Genomic DNA, 19,817 nt, shown 5'->3' with positions numbered 1-19,817 from the left:
GTTTACTCTGCATTATAACTTGTCTTTCCGATGGTTAAAGATCAGCAACAAAGGCTTATCTGAAGGGCTTCACAGCTCACATGCTGAAACATTATTGACAGCTCCACAGTTGTACAGGTTTAATGAAGCTTTATGAGATGGAAAGAAGAGGCCAAAGTGCTTTTTCTTGAGGGCTGTGCTTGGCACCACTTTGCCAGACATTTTAGTGAGGGAACTTGGAATTTAAAGACATTGATTATTTAATAATTACTTTCTTTACATCCACTCTGAAAACAGTAAACCCTCAGACTCAGCCCTGCCTCCAGGGAGATGAATTTTAGAGTCGTGATCAAGTTTAAGAGTATCGATTAGAATTGTTAAAGGCTGTCCGTACAATAACGGCATCGCGAGGCCTTGTTGAGAGAGCAGCAGTATGGTCACACTGGTGAGGCTGGCAGCATGACTAAAAGCCTTAGCAGAGTCGTACTGCCCCTTAGCTAGCCCCTTCAAAGGTACGTGGTGTACTTCCAGTGACATTTCATTGCTCTCTGTAGATATGCTCCAAGGATCTTTGGAGTTGTTCATTGTATGGATCTTTTCTCTTTTGCACCTCTTTATTTGTTCTCTTTATTCTTGCTGTGTTGTACACAAAAGCTGGCTTTCAGATCTTGTGTAGCAGAAGATGTGCTAAACTTTTCACTGCTTCTGATAGAGGATTTCTAGTTAAGTTTTCTTGCTATTAGACAGCTGGATGCTTACTCCCAGGTGCCTGCTGCTCCTGTAACTTATCAAAGACTTAACTGCTCCTCTGTAGTATAGCCAAGGCCAAGTTGCTGATTCAAAACAGGCTGGTTCATACTAGGCTCCTCTTAAAAGACAGTGAGTCATAGCAACCTTCCCTGTTGTATGAATCTTGTTTATTATGTAGCAAATTAGCTCAAGATTTGTGAATACCCTGAGTTCCCTTTGTAATCACCAGAGATGAAGAGGGTCAGTATCTCTGGAGCAGGCGCATGAAGAGGATCCTTTTGTCAGTCCTGGTCCAAAGCCCATTGAAGCCTGCTGGTCTGCCTGATTGACTTTGATTAACAAACACCCGTAGCTGGCACTCTGCTGCATTTAACAGTATGTTTACAGGGTTTTCTCAGTTTGAGGGTGAATTAGAAAGCTTTGAACTGCAGCAGGTTATTGGATTATTTTTACTGTTTGTTAGAATAATTTTTAATCCTTATCAAGCTAAGGTCTACTTTTTCTGCCTTAAAAAAGAGAGGTGATATTTTCCTCGAGGAGGGTGCAGGAATGGTTAAAGAAGATTAAAGTCTTTTCTACATGCTTGAGGTTTTCTGATGTCTGGTGGGAATTGCCAATGAAGCTTCCTTCCGATTTCACACTGCCAGGGGAACACAGAGCGAATGCAGGGTGACAACCCACTTGAAAATAATTATCCATCGCTCCGGCTGCAGAGACATCCGTAACGTGATAGAGAAATGTGCTTTTACACACGTGCGCACAGAAACGGGGTAAATTATTTTTTTAATCATTTTCTCCTTCCAGGGCTCAAAAGCTTGTTACTTAGTCACATATATATCTTTTGAAAGCATCTTTCTTTTAAAGGAGGGTACATCTTAAATGCACTGATCTGGTGACTGACAGGATGCTTATAATGAAGGCTTGCCTTCTTGAGGGTATATATTTGAAATATCTCCATTAGCACTTCTATGGAGCGTGTGGGTTTCAGCTTGTGTTTTTAATAGATCTCCTCCCACAGATAGATCTTTCAAGGTAATAAATATTAACCATACCATAGGTTAGTAGTAAACAGATGTGGTTACAGTCCAAATACTGATAATATCAGTTTAGTCATTAATGGGTAATGTTGCTGCCAAAATAATCCATTACCACTGTTAGTGGCTGAGGACTAAGCTGGCACAAAAAAAAGGAGCTCCTGGTAAGGAGCCCTCTGCCAGGGGACAGGCTGTGACATAGGAGTGCGGGCAGGCACTGTTCGTGGCTAGAGAGAGCTTTATTTTAGGTGCCATCAGAGCGGGTCCTTGTAAGTGCTAAATTCACTTTAAAGGCATTAAGTGTCAGAACCCTGTGCTGAGGTGCTTTTTGGTTTGTTTTGGAATGTTTTTGGTTTTCAGCCTAAGAAAATAGTATATAATGGCTACTTGGGTCTGATGAAATTGGCCAAACCAAAGCCCACAACGTTATCTTCAGTGCTTTGTCCACGGGACCTCTGAGAGAAGGAAAAAAAAGAATTTTTTACTTGCTTATAGCTTTCATGAACAAAAGCTGTTTGGCCAAAATTTGGAGCTGCTAGTTGTCTAAAGCTGGGATTCTGGCATCCTATCAACCTGGGGCAGCAGAGAACCAAGCCACAAGGTCCTCCTTATTTCTTGCCATTTTATGGGTCAACAAAGTTACTCGGGAGCTGTTTTGCTGGGAATCATTTCTTTCTCTTCTCCTTTCACTGTCCTTTAATCCACGCCTCCTAACCATATACTGTTGCTGAACTAAATTAACTGGTTTAGTGAAGACAGTATTCCTTATGTCAAACAAGTCTGTCTGGTCCAGTTGTAGAAAACTGTAATTGAATTTACTGCATACACCCACAGAGACTTTTAGAGAAGCACCTCGCTGGGCAAATCAGTAATAAAAAGGAAGATGTAAAACCAGGGATATTAAAACCTTTATTTAAATACAGTTCCCCAGCCCAGTGCACTTACAGTTCTACCTTCAGATCCCAGGGTTAGTTTCCAGAGGTATTTTTCAGTCGTGTAGATTGGTCAGGTTTACAGCTGTAGGGAGAAAGGGTGGGCTGATTTGGTTGGAGTCTTTCTGCACGCCCAACAAATTGTGCCTGTCTGCCCGTCTCGCTGGAGTCCCTCCAGCTCCAGGAGCCCAGCTACAGCATGTTCTTTGACATGGGTTTGTGGTATATGGCATTTGTTGGGGGAGAGGCTCTCTGCTTTCGACTCGTGGCTTCACGGTGGTGCTGAACTTGGAGCCCTGGCACACCCTGGTTAGACCCCGTCCTTGGGCATGCCGAGGGTCCTGGTGTCTGTGCTTTCCCTTTGGCATGCATGAAGGGCTGGGCGCGACCAAGCCCCGAGGGCAGCAGGAATATTCACTCGGTTGCAGCTAATCATCTTTGTGCTATTTGCCTTTGAAATTGTTCATTGCGTTCAGGGCAGACTTTCTTTTTCCTTGGCGGAATGATTTTGTCGCTTCTACTAGGTTGAACCTCCTACACTTGTACTGCTACCGGCTGGTGGCAGGAAGAAAGGGGCTTTGGGATAACTTCCTCAGCAGGGTGGTATCCAAACAACAGGCAGACAACCTGTTGATGGTTGAGCCAACAACCTCTGATGGACTCTTAGAGTGTAGGACAGCTGATTTAAATGCAAAGTATTATTCTGCTTGCAAATAAACAGTTTACCAACATGCCATTATGCCCAGTGTTAGTCTGCAGCCTGCTTCGCTTCACAGCTGTGGCCCCTTGCCGTCTGCACCCTGCAGGTGCCAGTTCAGTCCTGGACAGCGAGTTCATTACCGGGTCTTCGCTGCGGAAGCTGTATGTGAGTCACTTCAGCACTTGGACCAGACTTAATCCATGGTATGAATCACAGAGGCTCCTTAACTATGCCCACAGAGACCTATAATCCACAGAGAGCTGGCACACAGGTAACATAGCACACAGAGATGTCCTGTGGTCTGGAAGGTAGGAGGGAGCTGGTCAGGTGTTGATATGATCCTTGTCATGGTTTTCATCCAGCCTCTTATCAGACTTGCAGTGGCGTGCGGGAGGCTTCTGACTGGAGAGGGACTTGAGTGTTTTGTAGGAAGGGAGGGAGAGAAATATTGATGAAAAGTTAAAACTCAGCCTGAGGTTGTAATAAGAGTGCTAAAATAAATCAGTCCTTTTAGTACAAGTAATGCTTATGCTATTAACCCCTTAGAAGCTCTAGTTTTCCTGCATATTCATTTGACATAGGATACAACATTGTCCTTAAGACAGACGGATCTGTCTATCTGTGGGTGAAAGAGACAGATAGCTATAATGGCTATAGCTTATTGCAGCAAGGGAAAGCCAAACAATCTGCATTGCCCAATACATTCAAGTAAACCTAATAGGAGGGGTGAGGAAGATAGCAAGATTAGCCTGACAAAGATTATTTGTTGCTAAACAGACTCCTCAGTGTTTCCCTCGGCCCTGACACACACAATGAATTGCTCCACCCAGGACCTTTCCATTTGCTTCATGGCTCAGTTGATTTTGATGGGTTTATTGTGAAGCAAGATTTATGGAGCCCCAGGAAGGTATAAAATTAAAAACTTCCGTCCCCTATGTTCCCACAGAGGAGTCCCCCGTGTCCACTGATGGTGCTGGTCAGTGGGCTGGGTGAGGGATCCGGCTTTCAGGCTCTGTGATCAAACGTGTCCTCTTTGCAGTCCCCAGTGGGAGAAGTGTGAGCGGCTCTGCAGATCTGTCCCTCAGGTTCTGGTGTCTTGAGCAGGGAAAGCGAGAGCTCCTGCCTTCCTACCATCATAAAATGAACTTTAAAATTAGTTGGTTTTCAAAATAAGAATGTCTAGATTTTTTTTTTTTTCTGTAAGAACTGTCACATTTTTAAGCTCTTCTGGGCAGTGTGGCAGTATTAGCTCCATGCTTCCAGAGTGCTGGATGGCTCATGCAATAGCATGTTGCCATCAGCGGCAGTGGCTCTGTTGTCAGAAACAAAGCAAATCCTGATCACCATTGAAGCAGCAGATACGCCCCGTGTTTCAACATCTGAAACCAGGCCCATCAATCTGAAACTATTCCCCACTCCCAGTGCCAACAGCTCCATTGATGACTGTGCTCCAGAAAGAAAAGAAATTGCCTTTCACCTCACTGTAATGTCAGCCCACCATTTGGAGACTCCCCCGCATCTTCCTTTTCATGCTGGAGGTGGTGCACTCATCTCTGTGACCTGCAAGCATCTGCTTCCCTGGTTTTCCGCTTCGTTGCGTCTCTGTTTAGACACTGCAATGCCCTGTCCCACATACTAATTACTGACTTTTTGCTTCTGAGGAACTTGATTGATTCTGGCACATTTTCCCACGTGAAACTGGACCTTGGAAAATATCTTAACGGCCATCAGACTAAGTCTGAGTTTAACCCCAAACTGGCTGCTGTATCTGAGCTAAAAGGTGCCTCTTTCAGACGGCAACTGTGGCAGGGTGAACCTTCCTCGCTGTGCTTCGCGGATATCCCCCTGAAAGGGGGGCAGCCCTGGCCAAGCCGGGCATTGCTCAGGGAGGGGAGGTGTTTGCCCTGGCACCACCTTATCTCAGCTCTCCTGGCTGCGTGCCGAGTCGATGCTCTCGCTTGTGCAATTGCAGCAAGTGAACACTCTGTAAGAAAAGGCCTTTTGCTTTTTCTCGCTGTAAAGCTCTTGCCGTTTCCCACAGGAGCAGTTTCTGGTCAGGACTTGCTGCTGCCAGGCGCTGAACAGCCTCTGGGAGGACAGCCATCCTCAGCTCCCACCCGCTCCGGCAGCCACTCTGGCAAGGTCAGACCTTCGCTGCACGGCGAGGACTTCAGCTTGTAGTCTCCTGAGGCTGCTGGTTTCCTCCAGAGGCTTTTATTTGTTCTCCTGCCTCCTGGACAGTGCGGAGGGACAAATGTTGTCACCTTGTGCACCTGTGTGCCCTGCAGAGAGAGCCCTGGTGTGAGGCGGTATGGGGAGTTTTGGGGTAGACGGGATTTAGATCAGATCCTGCTCAGCAGTTCCTGCACTGCCGCTCGAGTTGATGATTTCAGGAGTGTCTTCCACCTCATTGCACTCGGAGTGTAGTTTTGAAAAGGAGGCTCGTGTATTTGCAGGCTAAGCAGAGACCGCTGTCTCCTGCCCAGGGGAGCTGGCAAACCCAGCTTTTGGGGGAGGGAGAGCTGGTTATGGGGCAGAGGCACTGGGCGGAGATTTGGGAGAGTTGTGACTGATGCCCAGATGTGCGAGGCACATCTTGTGTGCCCTTGTCGTTTCACCACATCTCTCTCTACCTCGGTTTCCATGTGATGAACAGAGATTAAAAACCATTTCTTTCCTTTTTCTTTCTCTCCTAGTTTCTAAGCATTTTTGGAACAGAAAGCATCTCTTACTGTGTTTGGTAACTGATCTTTGAGTAAAAGGTTTTTGTGCTTAGGAATCCTAAATGCTGCCAGTGTATAAATAAAAGTCATGAAAGGCAGCCCAGTGGTGCAGCAGGCAGGAGGGCTCCCCATCGCAGGGGCTGGCCCGGGCTCTCTCTTCTCCTTGCAGTAATTCTATCTGTCAGCCCCGATTAACTCGGAGACTGTTTCAAAGGTTTGGCAGGAAGGGAGGATTTCCCTCTTTTAAAAATGAATATATTAATTTTGTATTTCTGAAGTGAACACAGCGAAACAATCCTGGCTCAGCTACTCTTGCAGCAGAGGCCTTTCATTTAGGTACTGAAGATAAGTAGATACATTTGACCTCTATGTAATTTAAGACTCTTTTTTAACCTACCTGTCTCTCCTAAAATAAAAGTCCTGTCTCCTGCTGAACATGTGTTACATCCTGGCGGCTTCAAGCACAGACCCAAGGATGTGATGCAGCCCTCAAAACCTTGTCCTCCTCGGTGTGCTCAGGTCTCCAGCTTCCTTTTAGATGCACCTGATGAATTGAGGCAGCCAGAATTATTCTTCACCCTAGTCACCTCTTAACGGCTTAACCTCTTCACTGCTACACTTGAGTCACTTTGTAATTTCAGCAAAATTTCACTATTAATGTATTAGGTTTCCATCTTACCTTGATGGCTGCCTGTGTTTTGAATAAAAATTGAATTTGTGACTGTCTACAAAATTATTTCTAGTATTTTTCTGGTAATAATTTTTGTATTTAAAACTCTTAACTATGCATAATTACTAAGGACTGGTATTTTTATTGTATTCTGATTTGGATCATTACATTTTGCAAGCTTTGTTCTCACTCAGTTTCATTTCTATTTGATACAGTATTTAGGTTATGTCCTGACCCAAAGTCCTGCGTGTGTAGTCAGAGCACCCTCATGCTCTACCCCAGGACAGGCTGCCTTCTGATGATCAGTGGAGCTTTTCGTGATGTATAAAATATGCATCTGTTTCATGGAGTTGCTCTGAATCATCCCTTTTGAATATAAGGGTACAAAAATTGTGTCTCACCTCAACTGTATTGAAATTAGATTAAGAGTCATAGGATTATCTCTTCTCTGTTTTCAATGTGCTTATAGGTTTTGGGCCTGTGGGGATTTAAGCATATAAATAAGATTTCTGCCTGTGCACTGGTTACAGAGCAAGGCAGGGCACTGCTGGAGGCCGCTTGCCCGGTCGGGTAGAACTGACCCTTGTGGTCCCAGCAGGTTGCTGAAGGTGCTGGGGGGAGCTGCCTCCTGCGGGTCTGCTCCGCTCCTGCTGCCCCTTCCCTGTGCTCTGTCCCTCTCCTGCCCAGGGAGGTCCTCCCCAGCCTGCCTTCGGCTCGGTCCCCAGTCTCATAGTTCCCATGCTGGAACCGGCCGGGAACTGCTTGGCAGCGTGTTTACAGGTTTTAAAACCTCCTGTCCCTGTGGTGCAAGAGCTGACCTTGTGTCTCTGATTCAGCCTTATTTCCCAGCTTTCTGTATGGTCTCTTGTTCCTGACCAGTTTTCTTCTATCAGCTCTTCTTTCAGCTGCTCACCGTATTTTCCTCCCCAATTCTTTCACGTTCTCCAGCACTCCTCTGTTGTAATCTTTATTCTCTGTCCTTTAAAGCCTTAGTTCTGTCTCTGGCTTTCTACCTGAATCTCCTTCCTGCATCCCAAAGTGTCATGTCCAGGTCCCTGCTTGATGGGCTTCAGTGTTCACTGAATGTGATTTGACATCAACTTCTCTGGAAAATATTGCACTGCTATTCTTAAGAAAAAAAATATCGGGAGATCAACAATTTCAGTGAGAGTCTGCCTGTAGGTAAGGGGGGACTTTGAAAGTCTCAGGTGAAGCAGGAGTTTGTGTATTTGATGCTTTGCTCAGGAGATCATGGAAAAATGAATGTAAAATGTCAATTTTAAGTTTTTCATAATGAGTATAAATGTTGAAAGTGAAAAAAACCCACGCTTGTTTAATGCAATACTGGGCTTTCAGGCTCATTTAGATCAGGGAAATACTGTTAATTCTTCAGACAAAGAGATCAGAGTTTGACTCACCAGTTAATTTTTCACCTTCACTAAGAACACGGAGAGGTAAAATTCTGTGTGATCTCCACTGTTCTGGACTTAACTGGGAGTTGCACACGCTCAGTATCACCCAGGACACTAAGTCTGAAGATACTACGTAAGGTTTTTCCAGTTACTAAAAACATGTGCACTTTTTCTTTCTAGGCCCTCCGTCTGCTCCCCAGAACCTGATTTCCAATGTCAATGAAACATCGGTGAACTTGGAGTGGAGCCCCCCCCAGAACAAAGGTGGTCGGGAAGACATCTCCTACAATGTGGTATGCAAGAGGTGTGGGGCCGGCGACCTCGGCCGCTGCCGGTCCTGTGGCAGCGGCGTGCACTTCAGCCCTCAGCAGAACGGCTTGAAAACCACCAAAGTCTCCATTACTGACCTCCTGGCACACACTAACTACACCTTTGAAGTCTGGGCGGTGAATGGAGTGTCCAAGCAAAATCCCACCCAGGACCAAGCTGTGTCAGTCACTGTGACAACTAACCAAGCAGGTAGGGACCTAAACACAAATTCTCCTCTTCTCTCTTCTGCCTGTTTTTTGGGAAAGCTGTGATTTCTATTACATTTAGCATTAGCAAACGAATGCAAGGAGCCCTAAGATGCATAACTGGGTCAAACCCTTATTTTCTGGTTATTTATATGGATAGTTAGAGCTAGAAAAACAGAGGATTTCACTCATGTAGCTGGGAGCAGAGCTCTGCTGTGCAGCAGGCTGGGAGGACACTGGGAGGCATTCTGCAGAACAGCACAGCTGCCTGGGGCAACAGTGCCAGGGCCGCCAGCGGTTTGGCCCTTTGTTGGAGAGACACTGCACGTGGACACAAACGTACCCTTGGTGTTTGCAGAGGGCAAAATATGCACTTGGGGGACCACTGGGTTGTGCTTCTGCCTCCTTCCAGAAAGGGCTGTGTAAGATTCAACAAGAAGAATGAATTGATGCTCCTTTGCCTGCCTGCTCTCTCTCCTCTCCTGCAAAGTCAATTAGATTCTGTCCCGTTGTTAAATAAATACCTCCTTAACCTGCTGCTAACAACGTTTCAATTGATCAGAGCTGGCATTACTTTAGAAATTCTATATGAGCTTTCATCTTCATGCTGGCTGATTTTTGCTTTTCACTCATCTGGGAGAGTGAAAGACCATTTCTGTTTATAACTGATTATTTGAGATACCCTAGGCAGTTCTACTTTTTTCAGTCCCCTGTGCTTGACATCGTAAAGGCTGCTGCAGCAGATTGCGGTTTACTTTTCATGATCATTCGTGTGATTTTTTTTTTCTTTAATTACATGAAAACATTTCTTGTTTGCAGCTAGCTAGGGTTTCAAGCACAGGGTTCCAGTTGAATTTTTAATGCACAAAATTGTATACATTTGAATATGACACTTCTATATGCAAATTAGATATCTAGGCTGTCAGACTGGCTACAGGACCATCAAACCTGTTATCTAATCGCTCACAGCACTGATTGCCTTCAAGTCCCACAGATGTTGCAGGCATTCAGCACCTTAGAGCATAGCTTACAGGGTTATCGTTTATCGTTAGGCTTATGGTGTATGGGGCAATACTAATATTTTATATTTTGATAGTATGGGACTATATAAATATTTTGAATTCTGTTTCCCAGTAGATGCACGTGAAAAATAGGTATGCAAAGTCTATATCTACAAATTTTAGCTGTGGTCCAGTACACTTCAATATTAACAATGAGAGACACGTTCAATTTTGCAGTGACAGTTACAAGCAAAATTGTCAAGTCCACACTGAAGCTCCTTTGAAAATCTGGTCCAGTGTTTTTTGTTCTTTACACATACAGTTGACAGCATCTCTTTGAAATTATGATTCAAAAATTCAAACTATCACTTTGCCTAGTGAAAAGACGACTAATAGAGAACAGGGACTATTACAGAGTCTTGGAAGAAAGCTGCAGGAGAGTGCTGTCATACGTTATACGAAAAGAGAAGGTTGAGAACAGCAGCAGGGACAGTGTTTTTGTGCTATGAATGCCTAGCAAAGAGTATTTCTGGCTGATTTTGGCATGTGTAAGGATTAGTGGATGCATATATGCATGAATAAGTGAGTGGGATCCATCTACCGTGTGAAAATTCCACCATCTTATGCTTTAATATGCAAACCAAAATCTGATTGAATATGTAAATAAGAATTGATTTTGTTTATTATCCATGAGTAGCAGTTCTTCACATCAGGAAATTTGTATTTTTGCCAACATTTCCAATTATGAAACATGCCCAGTCTATCAAATGCTTCAGAGGGCCGGAGAAAACTGTACTGGTACAAATGAAAATTAACTCCAAGGTGCCGGCATTCTCCCGTTCTTCATATGACTTTGTGTATTCTGCTGCATAGAAGATCTAAATAGAAATGTGTGGCCTAAACCTACAGATCTCAACTGAGATAAATAGTCCTTACATATGCAAATAATCCTATTGATTTCAGTGAAACTGCTTGCTTGAGTAAAGGTTTGTATAGTTGGACCCTTGGGTTTTACAAGTACTGATCTGTTTAATCATTGTAAATGTGCGTCTGGGGTGCATTAACATTCTTGTGCCACTCATTTTCTTTCACTATATTTCATTATAAAGGAATCATGTCATGCTAGAGCACTGCCACAGGCTTGGTTTTGATCTTGCACCTTTCTTACAGTAACGTAAAGCTACCTTGGTTTCTCTACGGAAATGTCTAAATTCATATTAGAGCCAAGCTCCTCCTTTAATAACACTCTTTCCTGTTTTGCTAATAAAAATGAAATTACCAACAATGAAAATCTGTGAACGACTTTACTGTTTTTGCTATCTATGCTTGTGCTTTCCAACATTCGATAGGAAAAAATCTTGTTACCCTGGTTCTTTAGATAGGAGCAGTGCTTTTGGGTCCTATTCTGAGGAATTTGCTGGAATTGTTTGCAGGAGGTGCATCTTTGAGTTAAACTCAGTAGGGATGATACATATGCAAGGGACCAGGAAATTCTCCCTCTTAACAGCAGTCTCAAATTGAGCTTCCAAGTATGCAACAATATAATCTGAAAAAAATATACAGAAATTTTAGAATGCAGTTTTAGATGTCAGAATCAGAAATCCAAATATTTGTGTGTTTGCTTGCATTGGTGTCAGCAAGGCATGCATTTGGAGACGGACAGAAAGCAATGAGAAATCAGCCACTGGTATATTCAGCACAAAATTGAAGTGTGTTGCAATGACATAAAAGGTGCAGCTAAAAGGCACAGGTGTTTTTTTGTTTGCTTTTGCTGTTTTATTCCTGGAGATAATGAAGTGAGGCAGTTTACTTTCCCCCTTTGTTTAGAAACTCTTTTCAGTAGAAAAATATTTAAATGAAAATAAGCTTTTGCCATTTAAAGTAGGATCAAAAAGCATTTGAAAAAGTATTTTTCCTGCTTCCTTTGAAAAGGTCCTGGGTTTTATAGCTTTTTTTTTTTTTTAAAAAAAAGATAGAAGCTAAATTTCAGACTTTGAACCAAGTAAAAATTTCTGTCTCCTAGTGAAACTCTTCAATATTGGGACATTTTAAGAATTTTGAACGGTAAATTCAGCTCACTATTCTACATGTTTAGTATAATAATTTTTATTATTTTTGAGATGGGAACTGTCACTCTTTTCCCATATAAGATTAAAAAGAAATTAAAAAAGCAAATAATGAAACACTGAGCTGTTGAAATTTGGAGCCAGCGCCCTTAGCACAATGATTATAGGGAAATGCTGATATTAAGGGTCTCCACCAGCAGTGGTGACTTCTGTGGCTTTCTGGTTTTGATCAAACGAAATCAGCACTTTGTCCATCCTTTAAAAACATGAAATGACTTGTGGAAGAGATGCAAACCAGCAATTCTCCTGCGATGCTGCTAGGAGAAGCTAATTTCAAGGAGAGACCCTACCAGGCAGTTGACTGAATAGCTCAGAAATCTCTGGGCTCTTTTTTTCCCCGCTAAGGATAATGCTGCGAAGCTGTTCAAAATGAAAAGTAAATCTCTCAATAAAGAGACCTTGTTCACAGCAAGCAGGAAGCTTTTGTTTTTTTGAAGAGGTGCTGAACAGTTTATATTTTTATTAAAGATTACAGCCGAGCTGTTTAGGTCCAACCTGACAGTCAGGTTCACGTCCGAGGGGGCAGCGTCGCAAGGACAAGGTTTTGCACGGATGCTAAAGGCGTTCATGAGGCAGGGGAGCAGTGATGGAGGGAGAGCCTGCACAAGCTCTAAATGAGATTTAAAATCCAAACTCATTATGATGCTTGTTTTGCTCCCTTCTTTTTGTTTGTATTTTATCCTTGCTCCTTTGCTTGTGGAGTTAAAACAGTTGATATTTCTGAATAAACAGACTGCCTGGTGATTTGTTACCTTGTTAGGTTACCTTGGGCTCAGCGTTTCCTTAAGTGGACCAGCACAGCTAGGTGGAGGCAGGATGTGCCAATTAGGATGAAAATACAGTATAAATAAATAAACTTACTCTTTCTCCCATTGCATCAGGCTGGATGTTTTCAAGCTGCCTGTGCGCAGGATCAAGAGCTGATCTTTCTTATGAATATCTCAGGCACTCTGTCCCATTTTTCGCTCTTTCTGTTCTCGCTCCTCTCTCTGGCTCCTTTGTCTCTGCGATCCCCCACACCTTGGCTGTCTAGCTGTCTGTTCGCCTGTCTCAAAGCCGCTTCATCTCGGAGGCAGAGCGGTGTGGCTGGCAGCGCTGCAGTCCTTCCCACCCCTCTTCTGCATGCCTTCCCGGTCCCTCACCGTCACTCAGAGCCCTGCGGTCGTTCACTATCCATTTCCAGGCAGGAACTAAAATGGGTCACAGTGCCACCAGGACTTGAGCGCTGCCAAGAAGACCCGCGTGAATCGAGTATTCTTCTGGGACAGGTTGCAGTTGTGATGACCAAACTGTGATGAACCCGAAATACTGACAGTCAGTGCAGGGAAGATGTCAGCTGTTACTCAGGTTTATTTAGCCTTTAGGTTTGTTTGTTGTTTCTGTTCTTAATTCCATTACTAAAAGGAAAAAAAATCCCAAAGATGTGCCGATCCTTTGAGGATGCTTGTATTTTAAGTTAGAAAGGGGAGGGGGAGAAGTGGGAGTTATTTGCTTCCAGATGACTCACAAGTTCTACTGGACTTTTTGGTAGGGGAATATATATTCCCATTTTGCATTTTGGTGGGTCGTCTTTGAAAGCCCACATTTCCTTTCAAATGCTGATTAGCATTCCTCACGTGTTGTACAGAACAGCGCAGAAAATGCATATAAGGTCTTACATTCTGCCAGTGTGCTTTAGCCTGTGCAGAGCTAAATTTGCAGTCAGTAAAAATTCATGGACATACATTGCCCTTGGTCAGCGTACACTCCTCATATCGACAAAGTAATAGTTGCTCAGGCAGATCAAAAGCAAAACATGCCAAGGCCAGGAAACCTAAGGTTTTCAGTATTTTCTTTTTAATGTGCTACTTTCCTGGATATTTATAACTTCTATAAAGAATTGCTTGGTAGTGAAACATCAAAAGACATTGTTAAGCAGATTTCAGTCACCGAGCTTTCTTTAGGTGACTGCATGAACACCCTAAAACTACTACTGGAAAATAAAATGAACAGATACTCTGAAGATCGATCGATAATCTGATTCTCTAAACTCCATCATGTTCTTTGAGTATATTCCTGGTTTCAGTAGAAATAACAGTAAATGATTTCTGTTCACTGAGAGGGAACATAACATTTTTTGATTTTGTATGTGGTGATATTTATATGCATATTGAGAATCTCATTGATAGAGAGGTGGTAGAAGTTAATTTTGCTTTCAAAAATAGTAATGGCTGTAGTTGTTCAGAGTGCTACAGTTTTATGCTCAGATCTTGCAAAAAAATTCTTTTTTTTTTTTAATGCAATCCTGGTGATGAGCTCTCTGTTGTTGTGTTGAAACATAATTTTGAAGGGCCGTATAACCCCAAGGAAGACGTCATCTCCAAATAGCCAGGGAAGGAGCTCTGTGAACTTGAAGACAGGATTCATTATACAGTTCTGTCAGAGTTTCACAGACCCTCTAAAATAGCGTAGGCTGGCAAAATAAGTTGTTTTCTGTTCTGACCTCACCCTCCCTAGTGCCTGCTGAGGACATGGAGAGGCTCAGGCAGGTCAGCTCCCCGCACGGCTGGTGGGTTTTCCAGTCCAGCTGCCCACCTGGCTCCCTTGGGTGTGCGAGGATGGGGTGGTGCTGGTGAGATTTAGGGTGTTGCGGAGGGCAGGATTAAGGTGCTGGGACAGGCTGTTACTAGGCGAGTGTTTTGGACCAGTTGGAAAGTGTTGAGGTTTGCAGCAAGTTGGACAGCCCAGCCTGGGAGCTGTGAAGGTGGGTGAGTCCGTGTCTGCCCAGGCGGCAGGCTGGCACTCCACAGGCTGGGCACAGCGGTACCTGGCTGTAGCTTTCCCAGACATCCAGGAGTCGATTCAGTTTTTTAATTTTTTTTTATTTTTTTCAAAGTACTTGCTACCAGCGTGGTCCCACCCTTTCCAGTTACTTGTTCCCTGCAGCCAAAGGATACAAATAGCCTGTTCCAGGAGTCCTTTTACAGGCACACAAACCCGGGAGGAAACTCATGCACGTAGCTGGGTGTGTATTAACAGTCACAGCGCCCTGGCCGCCCGATTCCCCCCAGTCCTGATTGAAAATAATCTCTTGGCAAACATCTGGATATATGCCAGATGTCCAGAGCATGGAGGGGGGGGGTGCGTGTGTGATACTTCTAGATGCTGCATTCTTTTTTCTGCAAAATGTCAGGGAAATGGAAAAGGGGAGTTGCAGAGGGGTGTTTTTATTTTGCTTTAAAGGTGTTTGTACCAAGGATGATGGATCAGCAGTCTCCTTGTTCCTCAGATGGAGCTGTGTCAAGCGTGAATTCAATAGGGAAAGAGATTCAAAACTAGTAAGCAGGGACTTGAAAAAGGGGTGATCCATGAGCGTGACACTTCGAGTGATTTGTTGCAGCATCTTGCAGAATTCGAGGCTAATTGTATGCAACTTTCTCGTTTTGAATCTAAACCAGTGTGGTTTCTAAGGCTTCACATTTATCTGCTAGACATAAGCAGCAATCTCCCCCCCCCCCCGCCCCCCATTACACACATTTTCAAGTAGAAGAGTTGGGACAAGTTGTCAGCTGTGGTAGGGTTTCACCTGCCGTAATGGGTGAGGTGACCTGCCAGTTTGTGCAGGACAAGGACCTGCCTTGCTCTTCCCTCGCTCTGGCTCTCCGAGGGAGTTGTGTTTTGGCTTTTGCCGTCTGAAGATTTACATCGAAGGGAGTTACCGCAAGGACTTCTGAAGCAAACCCAGTAATGTGTTTTGGGAAACCACAGACCTTTCAAATATAAACGCAGTGGGAGATCCACTAAGATAAGTGATCCCAGCACAAGAAATTTGGGAATTGCATGGAAGCACTTAGGAATACTTCTGGATTGGCAAATTCCAGTGTTTAGCATGAGATTCCTCAAAGCCTCAAAGATGTCATGTGTTGACCACTTCAGATGTCTTCTACTGAATGTTTAAATACGTGTGTAAGATAACGTGTCTGAGTAAGGAGCTTCTCCAAGCTGGCAGATGCAAGTGGGAGTTTCTTATTAACAACTCTATGGTCTTGCACAGGTTTTAACTGATGGTCTGTAATAAATGTGTAGTTATAAGCATACGTGCTCCCATCTTAAAAACAAAACCGGGAAAACTGTTGTTGGGAGGGATTAAATTATTATTTTAAGGTAACTACAGCTTTCCACAAAGAAATAATAATTAAAATAACAACTGCCTGCTTGCTGGCAAAGCTGTCTGCACCACCCATTTCCATGAATTTGTATTCAAGGTGGAGGATACAAGTCTTGGTCGGAAGGAAGAAAAAAAAAAAAAAGTGCTTTCTAAAGATCCTTAGTAAATAACCAGCTTCAGGGTTCAGTGAACAGCTTAGACAAGTTGCATGTCAGATAGTGCCAAGAAGTAATTGCAGCATTTAAATAAAAATTTGGTCACATTTTTAAAAAGATCTCATGGTTTGCTATGGAAAATGGAAGTTAGTTACACATCCTCCTGGGAAAAAAACCATTTAATTTCAGGACTGGGTAGAGTTGACCATATTTAAATTATATAAATTTACTTTTAGGAGGCATCAAATCTGATCAAGTTCTGGTTTCAGTGATGTTGGTACAGATGAATAGGTACCAAACTGACAGAGAGGAAGATACGGTCCCGCAGCTTTTATTTGCTCTGGACTATTTAACGGTGCGTTTCCTTTCGCTGGCAGTGTACTGACATTTCACGTTCGTGAAGCTTACCGTCCAGTCTGAGCGCTTCCCTTAAATGTTGGCAAGGAAATACTCTCATATGGAAGGGGAAGAATGTTTGTGGCTACCAAATGTTTAGATGGGCTTCTAAATTTTCTAGTTGTTTTTGCAGCTGACTAAATTAATTGGAAAACAGCCAGGGAGACAGCAGAGTCCGGTCTGTAGTTGAGCAACAATAAAAGGCTTCAGAGAACTTTATCAAAGCTTCCATTAACCCCCTGCTGATGTCCTCAAACAGGATTTTTTTGAGTGAGTGGGAACACAAAAGCAAGGCTGCACAACTGCCCCTGTGTGTCCATTCAAAGGTTTTAAATCTGCACAGTTACTAATTAAAATGCCATGCAGAGTAGCACAAATAAACATCGCTAGTCCCTGAATCCCAAAGTTTCTGCATTGGCTCATGGTTTGGAGGACAGGATGCTGAACTGACCCCACGAGGGTGGGTAATGCAGCCCCCTTCGGTTCAGATATTCCGTCCTTGTATGAGGAGTTGCAAAACACGTGTTGAGTCTATCCATATGCATGAAATCATACTCCTAGAATGCCATCCCAAGGCAGCCTGTTATTTTTTTATTTATGTTTTGTGTAGCATTGCGTTGAACCATGAGGACTAAATAGAGCTGTGGCATGCCTGCTGGATCTCTATAATCACGTTTGCCAGATTTTGGCGGACATCAAAATGCTGAGCACACGAGTGAATACTGCTCCTTTCATTGAGAAACGTCACTTCAGATTTAGCCCCACGTGTGAACTGGCGTGCAGGGAGCGCTTTATTATTATGGCAGGGCTCCAGTGGGCTTCCCCTCCCAAACAAAGCAGGCAAATGCGTAGCCTCTATCTGCATCTACTTGAAGGATTTCATGGCGTCTCCTTAGATTAAGGTAATCTGCCTTCATTACTAAATTCAAGAACCAGAGTCCCACAGCTCTTAGTAGTGCACTCCAAGAACGGATTCAGGGTTTCTGAAAGTTGTGATTTTTAAACTGATAATAACAAAAGTTCATGGCAGGTTTGGATTTATTTATTTATTTTAAATACAGTCTAGAGATATGTAGGAAGCTCAAGCATTTGTATTTTATTTCTCTGGTCGTTTGTATTTCAAAACATCCCATATGGAAAAGTCCTACTGTTAATTTAAAAGGAAATGACAGCTTTTGTCTCAGCCTTCTGAACTGTTCCTGCAGAATTTATTAGGATTTTTATCCCTGCTATTGAATTCTATCTCCTAGTCTTAAAAATATGATTGACTGATTCTGATTTTTTTTTTATTAAATACTTTTACTGTTCCATAAAATCTCTTTAGTTTTGTCTGTATTAAAATCCATTGAAAGTATCCATGGATTATTACAGACAGAAAAACCCTTAAACTGTAATGTGCTTTGGATAAAAATGTCTTTCAGTTCCATAGATTACTGAAAACCAAAAGGAAAGCACTGAAGTTTTAAATTAGCTTTTTATTATTTTTAATTTTCTATGTGCTATTAAATGGTCCCATCAATAAATAATAGAATGAGACCGTTTTGGCTAAGCACAACAGGAAGGTATAGTGGGTTGGAAGAGATGTCTCAAATATGAATTGAGTTTTGTATGGTGTCCATTTATTTTAGCAAACAAATAAAGGCATGATCTCAAGACAACCCATTGCAACGGCTCCCTGGGAAGATTGCACTTGTCTCGATAACATAGTGCGTTCTTTAAATCTGTCCTCTGAATCAGCCTCAATTTATCTTTCTTAGCATAAAAGGGAATACAGATGGAATGACTGCAGCCTCCCTTCCAGTTTATCAGGATATTGTGCATGCACATAAATAAGAGAGAAAGTGCCTGGAATATGCAAGTGGCTGAGTGTTAAATCCCTTGTTTTCCAAGCTCCCCAGGCAGTCTGGGACAGGGTGGCCAAGGGGAGTCCTGTAGGAGCTGCAGAGATTTGTGGGCTCTCCATTGTACTTCAGATGTGCAGACCCAGCGGTGCCTTTCCAAGAGCGATTCAGCCGTTTGCTTTCACTGCTGCCTATGCTGACGGTTAAAACCGCAATTATGCAAGTACTGGGAAGAACTGATTTGAAGAGAGCGCACTGGGATCAAAGGGAGGCTTCTTGTGCACCATTGCAGATGTGGCATTTTTCTTTAATCAGAGACTATTTTTATTTATATTTGTTACACCAACAAGCTGTGAACATCGCCGGTTAGAGGGGCTCTGTAGCACAGTAGTTTCCTAGCTTATTTTCAGTCTGACTGATCCTTAAATGGGAGTTACCGGCTTGATCTGGATCAAATGAGAAGATAATCAAATTTTTGGACCTGTGGATGACAAAATTGAACTAAAACCAAAACCATGAACCTTACAGGGAGGAGAGACAGAACGTTGAAACATGCTTTGCATGTTGTTGTAAGAAGCATGCATATTATTGAATTGCAGGTTTAGAATGAAGATTTTATTTTTCCTTGCAGTCCCCGTTCTGTGCACTGCTCAGTTCCAGCCCCTTTGGGGCCCTGGCCTCGGCGGGGCGCGGAGACCTGCTGCAGAGGTGCTCATCAGGAGTCGGGGCGGGCTCTCGGTGTCCTCCTGTCGGCTGCGAATCTCAGACTGACAATGAAGCTCCAGGCTTGGAATACAAACCCATTTATGCAAGTGCTGAGCTAATTTGGGATTATTGTTTTCACGGGCTTTTATTTGCCCAAACCGAAGCTCAGTACTCCTCAAGGAAATAAACATGGCTGATTTCTTTGTACAACTCCAAATCTTCATAACCTCGTGAGGTTGATTTTTAAATTTTTTATTCATTTATTTATTTAAAATTGAAATTGTTCAGACTTTGTAATGGCACTTGCATTGCACAGGAAACTTTACCAATTATCTTTCTGACTGTTTTCCACTGAGGCAGCCACCTTTAATATTTAATTGCTTATTCCATTTGGGGTTTTTCTAATTGACACAATTTTACATGAATAATGCACTAGTTTTCAGTATCCGGCATAAAACCAAAATAATGAAACCCCTTTATAAGTTTAATTATGTGCCACCTATGATGTAATCGGTTACTGACATCATGAACTAAGACTTTAATTTTAAGGTTTATGTGTTTCAGGAAGCTTAAGACTCTTCCCCAGTTTGTCCCTCATCACTTTTTTTTTTCCTTTTTTTTTTTTTAACTGAACAGCAAACTTCAGGTAGCTTTGCTGTTTGCAGCAACACTGGGTGTAGAATACAGTTTTCTCTCTCATTGGGTCTATTTATGATTTTTAATTTCCTGAA

At 43.0% G+C, this 19,817-nt stretch overlaps 1 protein-coding gene across 2 annotated transcripts in view; it reads left to right on the top strand.

Annotated features, from left to right (window-relative positions):
- The window catches only part of EPHA4 (EPH receptor A4), a 106,087-nt gene that overhangs the window by 48,618 nt on the left and 37,652 nt on the right, over positions 1-19,817 (top strand). For both annotated transcript variants that reach the window (XM_054835842.1, XM_054835843.1), the window contains exon 5: positions 8,381-8,719. In XM_054835842.1, the coding sequence (XP_054691817.1) occupies positions 8,381-8,719 (339 nt within the window). The remainder of the gene's footprint in view (positions 1-8,380; positions 8,720-19,817) is intronic.

Source organism: Grus americana, chromosome 9 (genome assembly GCF_028858705.1).
Source record: "Grus americana isolate bGruAme1 chromosome 9, bGruAme1.mat, whole genome shotgun sequence".
Lineage (NCBI taxonomy): Eukaryota > Metazoa > Chordata > Aves > Gruiformes > Gruidae > Grus > Grus americana.
This window is presented reverse-complemented; position numbering and strand designations above follow the sequence as displayed.